This window comes from Balaenoptera borealis, assembly GCF_965194805.1.
Source record: "Balaenoptera borealis genome assembly, chromosome: 4".
In the NCBI taxonomy this organism is placed as follows: Eukaryota; Metazoa; Chordata; class Mammalia; order Artiodactyla; family Balaenopteridae; genus Balaenoptera; species Balaenoptera borealis.
Window position 1 is genome coordinate 107650548 of NC_138861.1, and position 14817 is coordinate 107665364.

The following is a 14817-nucleotide window of genomic DNA, read 5'->3' on the forward strand; positions in this document are numbered from 1 at the left end:
TTGTAGAAGAAGATAAGAGAGAATATTATTTAATAATCCCCCTATTATTTATTTCAAACTTTTCAGCCTTACAAATAACACTGTGAGGTACATTTTTTTTTATGCACAAAGTTTTGCCTTCATTTCAAATTGTTTTCTTAGGAAAGATTCCTAGAAGTTGAATTAAGGTGTCAAAGGCAATCTAAAGGCCCTTAATTCACACGGTAAAACTACTTTACACTTGCATAGTTATATGAATTTTCTGGACACCCATAGTATATAAAAATGACTTTGCCAAAAATTGTATATCATTATTGCTTTAATTTAAGTTTCTGATAGCAATTTTATAATTGTCTGCTTGTCTGATAAGTGAAAGAAAAAGATATGTTCAAATTTGACCAGGAATCCGTGAGCCAATGAGGCTTTCCATACCGCTGCCAACTCCCTCGTGGTCCAGTGTCACATGCTGGTTACTGCTAAACTCCACTTCTTCAGTGGGAGCTCTTCCAGTGACGACAGTAGTTTCAGGAATAGGCAGAAACACTTCTGCTAGCAAGGTGGTACCACTGTGTCCAACTGTTTCATATACCTGAAATTGAGGAAGGGAAACAGCCAAATAAAAACAGCAATAAAGGGTGCTCACTCCCAGATAATGAGTACATTTTTCTGTGCTGGTCACTGTTCTAGTCAAGAGCGCCCATCTCAGAGTGGAAAGTTGAGTTGTGTTGCTATGGTCTCCATGGAGACCAGGTTATACCCTATTTATGGTCACGTTGTTGGCACCCTGTCCTCTTGCCTGGCCTAATCTCCTGGGGTAGAGAGGTTAATCAAATTATCAGGCGACTGCAATTGTTTCTATGTCAGACTAATACACAGTAGTTTGGAGAATGGGCTTCCTCTTTCTCCTGGTTCAGATTATTTCAGAGAGAAACGCCATCAGGTTGAAAGGTGGGACAATATGGACATGTCACTAGATGGTTTATTATCTGCACCAACCTCAAAGTCAGTAGGAAACGCACCATACCTAGAAGTACTCTAGGGTATCAGGTTCAAATCTGTTATTGGGTAAATCTCTCAAAGTTCTTTCCTTCAAGACCTCATTTTATTTGTTAGTTGCTGAAATCCTATCCAGCTTCTTCTCAGACCTTCTCCCAAAATGGAGCTAACTTGACCACCTGTAACTCTGATACTAATTACTGTGGTGTGTCTTACTGTAATGCCATCACCATGAGATGAAGGACCCATTGCCAGGGCAACCACAGATTATGAATATACAATACAGTCTCAGTAGGACCCTCTGCTTCCCTGTATTCTTGGGTCATTTCTTTTGTATTCTTCCCCTGTATTCTTGGGTCATTTCTTTTGTGGTAAAAGATAAAATATTCCACAGCTCTGCTGGCTTCCTTTCTATGTTTTATTCTTTCTTCCCATGAGGCCTCTCTGGCTGGTATACATTTCTCTAAAATGCAGATTTTACTCTTTTATTTCTACAAATTAAGTACTCCTATTTTTCCTCTTATGCAATAGAGTTCCCTCTGATTAATACTTTCCATTTAGCACCTGAATGCACAAAAATGACACTGTGGAGCCTCTCTGCCTACCCTCCCCGTATCATGTGATATGAATTCTTTTCCAAGGATAAGGATGAGGATGGATTTGTACTGGACTGCTGTCCTGGCTTCATCTCCCTGGTATCTACCAGCTCACATTTGCAAGATGGCTGATTGAGCTTTGAGGGGCTACTGGGGCAAAGACAAAGCAGAGGCTGCATAGGAACTGAACTCAAAACCCCAGACTTAGTACCACTGTGAGGTATTCTAACAGGCTGGGTGCACCAAGAAACCTGTGATTGTGCAGGGCTTACCTCTGCCTAATTCAGGGGCTCAGCAGGAAGCCCATGAGTGGCACATTTAAGCCATGCTCTCCAAATTCATCTTTATCAGTAGATAGGTGATATTTTTTTCCTTATTAAAAACATCTTTTAGGGAAAATTTCAAATATATGTAATCTTAGAAGAATAATATACCATGAACCCATCACCTACCTAGCTTCAATTACCATTAACTTATGGCCAATCTGGTTTTATCTACACTTTCAACCATTTGACTCTCCACCAGTATTTTGAACTCAGACATCATTTTACTGTAAATTTTTCAATATGTATCTCTAAAAGAGAAGGATATAAAAAGGCATAATTACAATACTATTATCACAGCAATTCCTTAATAACGTCAAATATCAGTAAGTTTCAAATGCTCCTTAGAGTCTCAAAAAATTACTTTGAATTAATATCACAATTTATTCCATACATTGCAATTGATTGGTATGTCCCTCAAGGCTCTATTAATTTATAGGTGATCCCCCTCTCTTTTTACATTTTTTAACACTTTTTCTCTATATTTGTATTGGCTCAGAACTCTAATGGAGAAAGGACGGCCATTTTTTTTGCTTACCTCAACCTCTCATAAGAACCTGCCGTTTTATAATATCACAGACCTTAAAGAATATGTAGCAGGTTGTTGTTTATTGCACAGGAGACCTTGGTTTGACCTATTCAATTATGAACTCACCGGCATCAAGTTTCAGTCTGAGAAAATGGTGGGTTTTTCTTTAAAATTTTTTGTACTTCCCCCCCAAATTTTAATTCACTGAGACATTCCTTTGTATGAAGCCATCTGTTATCTCGTTTAATCTTAACCACAATCCTATGAAGGACAGTTTGTGGTAAAGATTAAGAGAGATAACAGACCCAGCAATTCTAGATTATGGATGTGTGTGGCTCGACAAAGGGGAGAAACTTCCCCTAGTCCCTCATCTCTTAAGTCACAAAGCTGCGATTTGAATCTACAACTGTTTCACTTCAAAACTCGTACACTTTTTCTTACATCTTCCTCATTGGTCAAGGAAAATCAGAAAGGTGATTAAACAATTAAGAAACCTTTTAAAGCCATAACCATGATCCATAAAGTATAATTACTTTAGATAGATTGGTGAGAAATAATGACTGAAAGATAATTTAAAATCTGAATGAAAGAACCACAAAACATGGAAGTGCTATAAAAACAATGGCTACAGTCAAAGGTTAAAGGATCACCTTAGCATGGGCCATCGTGATCAAAAGACCACCGAACTCTTCCTGTCTCTGACTTCCTCTCAGATTCTCAAGGGGCTTGGTCTCTCAGCAAGGCGAGGGTGCACTGCCCACTTCGTGCAGGGGCTTTACCTCCCTGGAAGGTGCCCCTGCTGTACTGGACACTGAGTGAGACCTGCCACATGCCCACCCATACTTCCTTAGGTGCCACCACCTTTCCCTGTGATTTCCTTGTGGGAATGCTTATCCCCTCTATTGAAATTCGTTGTTTATGCATCATTTGTCTTACTGGATGGTGAGATTCCTGAGAGTAGGGATCTTGTTTGATTTCCCTTTGACTGCTCAGTACCTACCATCTGTGAATTAATATATTTAGAAGGGAGCAGGTTAACTGTTTGTTTTTTTTTTTTTTTCTGATTTTGTAGACAAAATTTATTTATTTATTTATTTTTACAGAAGAGACTATTTATTTAGAATGAGAACAAATCACAACAAAGTATAAATTTTAAAAAGCTGACAAATGCTATAAACTCACAAAATCCAGAAAAATAACACTACAATCAATTTTAGAACATTTCGTCACCCTGACAAAACTCTCATACCCGTTAGCCATTATTTCCCTTTTCACCTCCCCTTCCCGACAGCCCTAGGCAACCACAAATATACTCTGTCTCTATAGCTCTGCCTATTCTGGACATTTTAAGTAAATGGACTCATACACCTTGTGATTCTTTGTAACTGAACTGACTTCTTTCACTTAGCTTTCATTCTTAATGCTTTAAAGAATCAGCCATGTTGTACCATGTATCAGTACTTCGTTCTTTTTTTATTGCCAAATAATATTCCAATGTGTGGCTATGTCACATTTTACTTGATGGGTATTTGGGTTGTTTCCACTTTTTGACTATTATGAATAATGCTTGTATGAATGATCAACATCATTATCCGTCAAGGAAATGCAAAGCAAAACCACACTGAGATACTATTTCACACCCACAAGGAGGGCTGCAATCAAAAAGGCAAATGATAACAAGTGTTGGCAAGGATGTGGAGAAAATGGAAACACACACTGCTGGTGGGAATGTAAAATAATGCAGCCACTTTGGAAAGCAATCTGGCAGTTCCTCAAAAGGTTAAACATAGAACTGTTAATAGAAGTAAGTTGTTAGATGATAAACCCGTGGAATGGAATTGTTTTCTTCTCTGAACAGCTGGTAGACTTGGGTGTAGTATGGCTCTCAGATTTTTTTTACCTGACTTGTTTTACTCCCCACGTGACTGTCAGCTCCTCCCACAGCCTGCGGAGGGCAGTGTGGTGGACAGGACAGGGCAACCTTGTGGTTCAACTGGTCTGGGACTGAATCCTGACATTGCAACTTACTGGCTGTGCTGTGTGACCTTGGGCATGACATTCCCCTCACTTTTGCTTTCATTGTAAAATGAGGATGTTACCCAAAGCTCAGCAGGAAGGCAGTGGTGCAGTTTAGGTGAGATGGATGAAAAGTCTCTTTCCCTCTGTATGAGCTCAATAAATGTTTCTTCCCTTTTCGTTTGGGCATACAATTGACAACAAGCATGTGCATTTTTATAATACTTTGAAGTTTACAAAGGTCTTTCATAAACATGATTACATTTCCCAAATATCTCATTAAATCTTGTTGGCCAATTGATTTTATTCAGCTTTATGACAAAAGACTTTCTTTTATTTAACATAAATTTTAACTTGTAAGAATGTCTTTTCAAGACACACTATTTTTTTTCAAGGAAGACATTAAGTTTCTGAGGCCTTATAGGAATTTTATGGCATAGTCCATATTTATAATTAAATCATCTATATTTCTGCGAACCCAAAGGCAAGGAGGTGAAAAACAAACTACATTAAACCTTAAATGCTTTAAAAAAATCAGGAGCTAATAAAACCCTTCAAGTTAAGGCAATAGAAACCATACCAACTGTCAGAAAATACCATTTATGCTGGTAAAATGCTTCACAAGATGACATAAATGCAGTATTTAGTATTTAGTTAAATTTTGCCTGACTTTGTGTCTCTCTTAACCACTCCTATGACTAATGAATTCCCAAACAGCCCAACACCCAGGGCAACTAAATCAGGGTGTGAAACACATCTAAAAATAAAAACAAATCCAAGTATTTTTCAGATTCCTTATATCCCCTTCCATAATTGCATTCAGTGTTTGTTTACTCAGCTGCACAGGACAAAGTTTCTATATTATCTGACTCCAGTGGCTTTGCAAAAATATCCCCGCTACACTTTAATAGTTTATCAAGTATTTTATTGTGGAAGGACCTTAAGAGATGCTTCTGAGCTTCTGTTTTGATTTTTAGTTCCTTGTGGATGTGCCTGTGCTGGTCACCACGGTTAACGATGGCCAATAAAACACGCAGTTACTACATAAAGGGCATTTCTGGTAGATGTCAGTGGAAGGGTCTGTTTCCCCGTCTCCGGAAACACATTCCTGTCTAGTGTCAGAGAGGAAATGAATTGGAGAGTCTTGGTGCTGAGTCTGTAGGACAGAGGCAACTACAAACTCTGGGGGAATGGAGGGTTTGCTGATTGGGACTACTGTCTCAGAAGGTAATTATCAACTTTTTTTTTTAAATAGGGAAAAATGGATACCATCCCACAAAGCCAAAAAAAAAAAAAAAATCCAAAAATTTCCTAAACTTTTTACCCTACTTTTTTAAGGTAGCCAGTTGATGTTAGTAAGTTTTGTAAAATAAGAATTTCTTTTATTTAAATTAAACTTTAACATGTAAGATCTGTCTTTTCAAGACACCCTAACTTTTTAAATAGCAGTTCTATTTAATGCTAGGATGAAATGCTATTTTTAAAAATCAGAAAATGGGCACTTTGGGCTTTATAGGTATTTTCAAATCACTTTTTGTATAATTAAGTTTAATTTTTGTTTTCTAAGTCAGGGGTTCTCAACCTCAGCACTGTTGACATTTGGGGCTGAACAATTCTTTGTTGCAGTATACTGTCCTGTACACTGTAAGATGTTTAACAGCATCTCTGGCCTCGACTTATTAGAGGTGCCAGTAGCTCCTCACCACTTGTGATCATTAAAATGTCTCCAGACGTTGCCCAAAGGCGCCCCCCACCGGGGGGGGGGCAACATAATCTCCATTGAGAAGCACTGCTCTGAGAAAAATGAGTGTTTGTGTATGTGTGTTTGAAGGTGGAATGTTAATGAAGAAACAAGGCAGGAAATATAATTTATGTTCAACTGTTCAAAAATTCCTGTTGTATAAAGCAAGGCAGCAGTGAATTCAGAATAGCAATTCGATCAACTGCTACCAAATTGGAACTATTTATGTGATTCTTATTAACTTCTCCTGCATTTGGAATGGTGTTTGCTTTAACTCAACACTCTGGTGCAGATTTACCTGCTAACGGTATTTAGAACTGTATAGATAAGACAAACCTTAGAAACGTAGGGGCATTAAGTTTAGATAAAAAAGAATCCATCGTGAAGTAGTTTATACTGCATGGTCTTAAGTCATGTTTCTCTTATTTAAAAACCTAAACAAAACAAAGCAAAACAAAACACAGCAGTTTCATATTTTGCACATGGTGGTGCTGGATTTGGTATAAGTGGCTGTCCTGTAATCTCAGCCACCGGTGATGTTATCGCCCAGTCTGTTAATTGTCTCTTGGTTGATGTCCCCATTTCCCTTCAGTGTTGGATCAAACCTTCCTTACTCTTGTGCCCACAGACTCCCTTCCTTCACTGAAAAGGCTGTGGGCATTGGAGGTGAACCCCCTTACGGCCAGCCCTCCACCCCGTCCCTTGTGTCATCACTCTTGACTCAAAGGACCATGCTATTCTGTCTTGATCCCACCCCTCCCAGTATCCTGTGGCATTCCTTCCCTCAACACTCCCACCCTCTTTCCTTCCTTTCTCCCACCCACTCCCCCTACAACCTTCCTTTTTATTTTCCAAGTCATCAATCTTTTCTGGACTGGCTTCTTTTTCCACAGCTGACAAATGTGTTCCAGTCAACTACACCCTAAAGTAAACCACAGTCTCCTTTCAGACCCCTGATCCATTTCCCTCCTTCCTTTCCCTGCCAGGCTTCTGGGAGGGAGTCTCCTTTTGGTATCTTTTATTTTCTCTCCCCCTGTCCCAGTGAGTTACAGGAGGGTTATCAAGGACACTTGTCCAAAGAGGATTGCTTTTCCCACGTGGAGAGTGCAATTCTGCAGAAGAGCCAGAGAAATCAGGAGAGGCTCTGGAAAGGGAAACTCGAGTTATTGCCAACTTGGTTAAAAGGAAAAGTTCCCTATCTCAATCTGCATGCCAGGAATATGAAAGCTCAACAGGACTAATTCATAAGGAAAAAATAATAATGCTAAGATATTTCAAAGCCACCCAGCAGTATTATACAACAGCTGTTAGTTTTGGGGAGTCAAGAAGATGAATATGGGGTGATATTATAGATGTGAATGATAAGGAAGTGAAGGTCATTATCACAAAGCTTTTTTATTTCTAAATCAAACTTCATTTTTGTGAAACACCAAGCATTTATTTTGGAATGACCTCAGAAGCCAGACCTTTTCAAGACCTTTCTGGAAGGGCTCTGGTCCCATTCCAGCTCCCATCCTGTGAAGTCCCATCTCACCCTTCCCTTGGGGCCAACTTTGATTCCTTTTCTTTTTACTCCCTCTAGTCAAACCATCATCAAGTCCTGTCAATCCTTCTTTCAAGGCTGCAGTGTTGCTCTAATTGATTCCTTCCTCCCGTTTCCGCTGTGAGGGCCCAACCCCATCCCCTCACTCCTGGCTTTCTGGGCCAGCCTGTGGACTTATCTTCTGCTTTGTAGGGCTGCCCTGGCTTTCCTGTCTCAAGCCTGGCTAGGAAACACTGAGTCTTGTGGTTCAAAACATGCAAGAAGTCAAACACCACAATCAACACAGTTCCCTTCAACAGTCCTGTGTATTGTACTGCGCTGAGCGTTGCTTCTTTGTAGTTGTCTCTCTCGCATCTCCTAGCTGGATTTAAAGCTCCCTGAGACAGGGCCGTGTGTACCTCCCTTCCCTGTATACATGGCTTCCAACGCTCCGCTACACTTCTGGCTCAGCATCAGACCCTCAGCTGGCTCTCAACAATTACACAACATTCAGGGCTTGGTTGTTGAGTCATCAACTGACGCATTATAGTTCTGACAATCTTGGAACATTTTCTGAAACACATTACCCTCTAAAGAAATTTGATAGCACTGGCATAAACAGATGCATTTAAGGTGATTTTTCTTACCCTCCTGAAGTTGCCAGTAATCCTTGAAACTTCCCTAATTCAAAACTTGCAGTTATATGGAAAATTTCCAAATGGCACAGTACTATTCCTAGACAGTCGAAATACAATATCCTCTAAATTAATTTCATCTATAACCACTACTCAATTATAAAAAATTAGGCCATTGAGCCATTATGATATGTAATTTGATCAGTTATCCAATCTTTATGGATAGTTTAAGAACTTACCCAAGACTCCTTTAATTTGTAATTTTTTAAAGAAGATGACATGATTCAGCTCTTAAGGCCAAGATAATAGCTTACAAGTATATTCTTAATATTGTAGGATAAAGTTTTGTTTTTTTATTTAAAAATTCATTTCATAATATTTTAGAGAATACCCTTTTCACATTACTTTAAAACATTGTTTTGATTGTAACATCCATAGCAAGTTAATATTCAAGAGAGTCAATGGGAGATAGTATAGGAGGCTTCCTTTATGTTTTAGAATATATGTGAAATAAAGTCCTGGTACATTAGTGGGAGGTGAAGGATGTCTTTCCTTACACGGTAATTCAGAACATTTAGAATGGCCCAGAGTGGGAGAGGGGTTCACAGACTGGCCAGGTGGTCTGAGCTCTCACCAACCAACAGGGACGCAGGCCGGACACTCGGATGCCAGGGCCTTCTCTCCTGTCCTTCGCACTAGCTTCAGGGTGGGAGGGTCTCTTTCCGAGGCCCCCAGTCCTTCCTACCTGCCGTGTTCTGTCTGCTGCTCTCCCCGGCCTCACTCTAGCTCTCTATCTGATCTTCTCACGTGAATCTCGGTCTTCCTCAACATCAGTTTTTCCTCGGCAGGGGAGGAAGGGGGAGGAGGAGTCAAGGATGAATCTCAAACAAGGGGGCAAACTCTGCATAGCTGAAATCTTTGCTATTCTGTGGATGTGGAACAGGTTAAGACTCTTAAGGGCCCCCCAGCAACCTCTCATGGTGACGAGCAGGTGACAGCAAAGCATCGAGCTGGCTTTTGGAGTTTGTGTTTATTTACTTTCTCCATCAAGTTTTATTCTTCACTTAGACAGTTTTCCCTGTGCAGTTAAGTCTTGCTTTAAACTGTAGCTTAAGCACACGCAAGTGTGCAGGGCCAGGGCAGGAGGGTTCATGTGGGAAGCAGCAAAGATGTGGGGCTTCAGAACCAGCAGGGTGTGACCCTCCGCCCAAAGGCAGTTGGATTTTAAATGTTCCAAAGCCCTTCGCCATGCAAACAGAAACACACTGCCTTCAGGCTCTGCACTGCAGAGAACCTCTGGCTAAGAAAGGCCTCTCTTAATCAGGTGTTAGTGGTACAAAGAATACCAGATTTTCTAATTTCAACAAATCTGAAATGGGATTGTGTCTTTGGATCCATGGTGCCTCGTAGTTAAGTGACTCAAATAATGGTGCCTCTCACAGGGAGAGATGCTGGGATGAAACCCAGTCAGCAGGATCCCAGAGCCCCTCAGACACAACTTTGCTAAGAGGACGGAGGAAGAGGAGCCCTCCGCGTAGGCAGTCAGGCTCAGCAAGGGCTCCAGAGGAGAGGGGACAGACAGTCGGCGTGGACCTGGCACCACGGGCAGGGTTGTTAGTACCAGGCAAGCCCACCGGCCATCCCCCTGGAGGTGCCCTTGGCTTCCCTTCCCAGTGCAGAGCTGGGTGACTCTCTGCTCTCACCTTCAGGTACCATCACCCCATCATGCAGAAATGTAGAGATTATTTTCCCACGGAGATTCATAGGGAATTTTCAGGCTTAAGAAAAACTCACATTTTCACCAAAGCTCCGCATTCAATCCCCTTTCTCCTATCATTCTTTACTTTAACAAAATCTCCTTACTTTCTCCTCTCACCCATATTAAGTTGAGCAGCAAAGTAAGTTCTTTTTCTGGTTTTCTTAAGTTCCCAAATACATAGACATTTTCTTAAAAATCAGATGGGTTTTTGCAGAATTATATGAGTGACTGGACTAAGCCTGGCACTAAACTTTCCAGAAAAACATTTTCCAATTTTGTAGCTATCAATGCTGTTATCAGCACAGCAAAGGAATTTGGCTTGAGTCATGATGCTAGGTGCTTTGTACATGAGGATCACCCTCAGCCCTCACCACCCCCAGATCAGGGATGAAAGGAGAAGGACAAAATTGCCACAGTCTCTGGAAAGCCCCAAACCCAGGTGGTTGACCTTGGGTGCCCAGTGCTGACCCGTTCAGGGTCACCGTCTCATTTCTTGGCATCCCTACTTCATTCTGAGCATTTCTACTGTGCTTCCTTCCCACTGTCAAAATAACCCCCTATCTTAGCTGTTTCAAACTTCCTCTACCAGTTTTAGAAGGTTTTCAACTACCTGAGTCTAGACAGGGGTTGATATTCAAAACGTTGAACAGTACTCACAGCCAAGTGCTGACCAATCACAAGAGCTGTTACCGTACAAGGGAACAGGGTCCTGGAGGCATTAACCTTGTTCAGACATACCCTTTAACTGGTCCATTGTAAGAAGGTCCAGAGGGTCTTGGGAGTGGGGTCTATGTGGCCAGGGTGGCATTTTGGGGGTCCAGGATGGAAACTCTTTGCTATTCAGTAGAGAAGTATTTAAATATTTTAATAATTACATAGCTGTAATTGTATCTGCAGACTTAATGTCAATTACAATCAGTAGGTAGTAGCTGCCTGGAGTACAGTGTTGAGAAGGATTCTGAAGTTATATCCAGGCTCAGTGGGGGAAAATAAGCATGATCAATTGTCATCTCTGGCCAGGGTGGTGGATAAGAATGAGAAATTTCTGCACAAGTGGTGGATGAGGATAAGTGATTTCTGCGTGGGTGGTAGATGGCAAACAAAGGCACCTGTGCCACATATTTGCAAGCCTAAGTAACATGCCTATTAGTATCATAAAAGAGAATCTGTCAGCATCATAAGAGAGGTTTCGCCATAAGAACAGCAAGCCTAAGACACTGTAGTAGACTGAATAGTGTCCTCTAAAAATTCATGTCCACCTGGAACCACAGAATGTGACCTTATTTGGAAATAGGGTGTTTCCAGGTGTAATTAGTTAAAGATCCAGAGGAGCGTATACTGGATTAGGGTGGGTCCTAAGTCCAACGAGAGTGTCCTTGTAAGAGACCAAAAAGGACACACAGACATGAGAAGGCCATGTGTAGATGGAAGCAGAGATGGGAGTGATGCTACCACAAGCCAAGGAACACCTGGAATCACCAGGAGCTGAAGAGGCAGGAAGGGTTCTTCTCTAGAGCTTTTGGAGGGAGCACAGCCCTACTGACACCTTGATTTCAGACTTCAGGGCCTCCAGAACAGTGAGAGAATAAATGGCTGTTGTCTTAAGTCACCAAGTTTGTGGTGCTTCATTATGGCAGCCTTAGGAAACTAAAACAGACACAAATAAATATATTGCTAATGGTGGCATTTAGGCTAGTGGGGAGCTTTATTTATTTTGGGGGATCCTAGCACCTGTACCCCAACCCCCCATTATAACCACCTGTGATTATAGAAGTTGATTTCTCTGGTATATTATGCTGGGATCTTGGCACAGCGTGACCTTGAAGTTCTCCGATGAATGAGCCAGAGACCTCTCCACCGTCCCCCATCCTCCCTCATCCCCCCACCTCGTCTAGAGACACACACTTGAGCACTGTGGCCAGTTACTCTGCCAGCATTTCTAGGAGCCAAGTGGGGTAACAGATCTTTTCTGCCAAGACCTTAAGACGTGCCCAGGAGGAGCTGACCTTCTGTTCCCCTTGAGAATCTATCAGGACACCAGCATAGCCATTGGATGATTTAAAACCATCTCACACCTGTGATGACCAAAAATTCTTGGGGCAGTGACTATAATTAAAATATGTACCTGCAGTGTTAAACTCTCCGGCCAGTTGACTATTTGCAAGTTGAAAATCTGTCCAAAGTGAACACGGAAGTCAGCCCCAAGCGGCCGACTGTCGGTCCTGGACACTTCCTTGTTGTTGAAGGTCACCTTTAAATACAGCGAGCGCCTCTTGACATCTTCCCTTCGCAAGACCTCCACCCTGCAGAGTGAGACCATTCACTGGTGGGTCAGTATTCCTTTACTAAGTATAACTGGAGTGTTCGACAAATGAGCACTGACCAGAATAAGATACACTGGAGCTGGAGTTTCAGTCACTTTAGCCTTCATTGAACCAAGGCAGCCATAGGTCTCGCAGAGCTTAATATAATAGTATGTGTGATATGAAATAAGAGGCCCTGAAAAGGCCACAGGGGATTTAGAACTGTGCTCAAGCATCACTGTGCTACGGTCTCCTTAATTATTTCAAACAATCCTTACATTTGTATCCCAAAGTTTAAAGTAAACAGAATTATATTATTTGTTAAATGGAGTGAGTTCAGACCATAAAGGCTAGTAGTGATTTATGTTTGGGTAGGATGTTTTAACCAAAAAATATAATAGCATATTGTAGCAGTTGGGTCAACTCTGCTTTTCCAAGATCCAAGCTTTTTCTTAACATTTTCCGATGGTGAGTCACTGCTCACTGGCTGCAGGGGATTAAGAAATGTTCCTATTCTTAAAGGTCATTTGAATCCCAATAGAAGATAGGAGGTATCCTGGCAAGCATATCATTCTTTTTTTTTTTTTTTTTGACATCTATATTGGAGTATAATTGCTTTACAATGGTGTGTTAGTTTCTGCTTTATAACAAAGTGAATCAGCTATACATATACATATATCCCTATATCTCCTCCCTCTTGTGTCTCCCTCCCACCCTCCCTATCCCACCCCTCTAGGTGAACAAAAGGCACCAAGCTGATCTCCCTGTGCTGTGCAGCTGCTTCCCACTAGCTATCTATTTTACATTTGGTAGTGTATATAAGTCCATGCCACTCTCTCACTTCATTCCAGCTTACACTTCCCCATCCCCGTGTCCTCAAGTCCATTCTCTACGTGTGTGTCTTTATTCCTGTCCTGCCCCTAGGTTCTTCAGAACCATTTTTTTTTTTTTTTAGATTCCATATGTACATGTTAGCATACGGTATTTGTTTTTCTCTTTCTGACTTACTTCACTCTGTATGACAGACTCTAGGTCCATCCACCTCACTACAAATAACTCAATTTCATTTCTTTTTATGGCTGAGTAATATTCCATTGTATATATGTGCCACATCTTTTTTATCCATTCATCTGTCGATGGACACTTAGGTTGCTTACATGTCCTGGCAATTGTAAATAGTGATGCAGTGAACATTGCGGCACGTCTCTTTTTGAACTGTGGTTTTCTCAGGGAATATGCCCAGTAGCGGGATTGCTAGGTCACACTGTAGTTCTATTTTTAGTTTTTTAAGGAACCGCCATACTGTTCTCCATAGTGGCTATATCGATTTACATTCCCGCCAACAGTGCAAGAGGGTTCTCTTTTCTCCACAATCTCTCCAGCATTTATTGTTTGTAGATTTTTTGATGATGGCCATTCTGACTGGTGTGAGGTGATACCTCATTGTAGTTTTGATTTGCATTTCTATAATGATTAGCAATGTTGATAGTTTAATTAATGTGTCTTGGCGTGTTTCTCCTTTTATTTATCCTGTATGGGACTCTCTGTGCTTCCTGGACTTGATTGACTATTTCCTTTCCCATATTAGGGAAGTTTTCAACTATAATCTCTTGAAATATTTTCTCAGTCTCTTTCTTTTTCTCTTCTTCTTCTGGGATCCCTATAATTCGAATGTTGGTGTGTTTAACGTTGTCCCAGAGGTCTCTGAGATTGTCCTCAATTCTTTTCATTCTATTTTATTTATGCTGCTCTGTGGTAGTTATTTCCACTATTTCATCTTCCAGGTCACTTATCCGTTCTTCTGCCTCAGTTATTCTTCTATTGATTCCTTCTAGAGAATTTTTAATTTCATTTATTGTGTTGTTCATCATTGTTTGTTTGCTCTTTAGTTCTTTTAGGTCCTTGTTACATGTTTCTTGTATTTTCTCCATTCTATTTCCAAGATTTTGGCTCATCTTTACTATTGTTACTCTGACTTTTTTTTTCAGGTAGACTGCCTATTTCCTCTTCATTTGTTTGGTCTGGTGGGCTTTTACCTTGCTCCTTCATCTGCTGTGTTTTTCTCTGTCTTCTCATTTTGCTTAACTTACTGTGTTTGGGGTCACCTATTCGCAGGCTGCAGGTCATAGTTCCCGTTGTTTTTGGTGTCTGCTCCCAGTGGCTAAGGTTGGTTCAGTGGGTTGTGTAGGCTTCCTGGTGGAGGGGACTGGTGCCTGTGTTCTGGTGGATGAGGCTGGATCTTGCCTTTCTGGTGGGCAGGACTGCGTCCGGTCGTCTGTTTTGGGGTGTGTGTGAGCTTATTATGCTTTTAGGCAGCCTCTCTGCTAATGGGGGGGGGGTTGTGTTCCTGTCTTGCTAGTTGTCTGGCATAGGGTGTCCAGCACTGTAGTTTGCTGGTCATTGAATGGAGCTGGGTCT

The 14817-nt window shown here is 41.2% G+C and overlaps 2 protein-coding genes across 6 annotated transcripts in view; both read right to left on the minus strand.

The window, feature by feature from the left end:
* BST1 (bone marrow stromal cell antigen 1) overlaps positions 1-14817 on the minus strand; it is a 249487-nt gene that overhangs the window by 192643 nt on the left and 42027 nt on the right.
* The window catches only part of CC2D2A (coiled-coil and C2 domain containing 2A), a 183485-nt gene that overhangs the window by 50067 nt on the left and 118601 nt on the right, over positions 1-14817 (minus strand). For all 5 annotated transcript variants that reach the window (XM_082389471.1, XM_082389468.1, XM_082389467.1 and 2 more), the window contains 2 exons: positions 12222-12399; positions 412-568 (listed from right to left, as the gene is read on the minus strand). In XM_082389471.1, coding sequence (XP_082245597.1) covers positions 412-568; positions 12222-12399 — 335 coding nt within the window. The remainder of the gene's footprint in view (positions 1-411; positions 569-12221; positions 12400-14817) is intronic.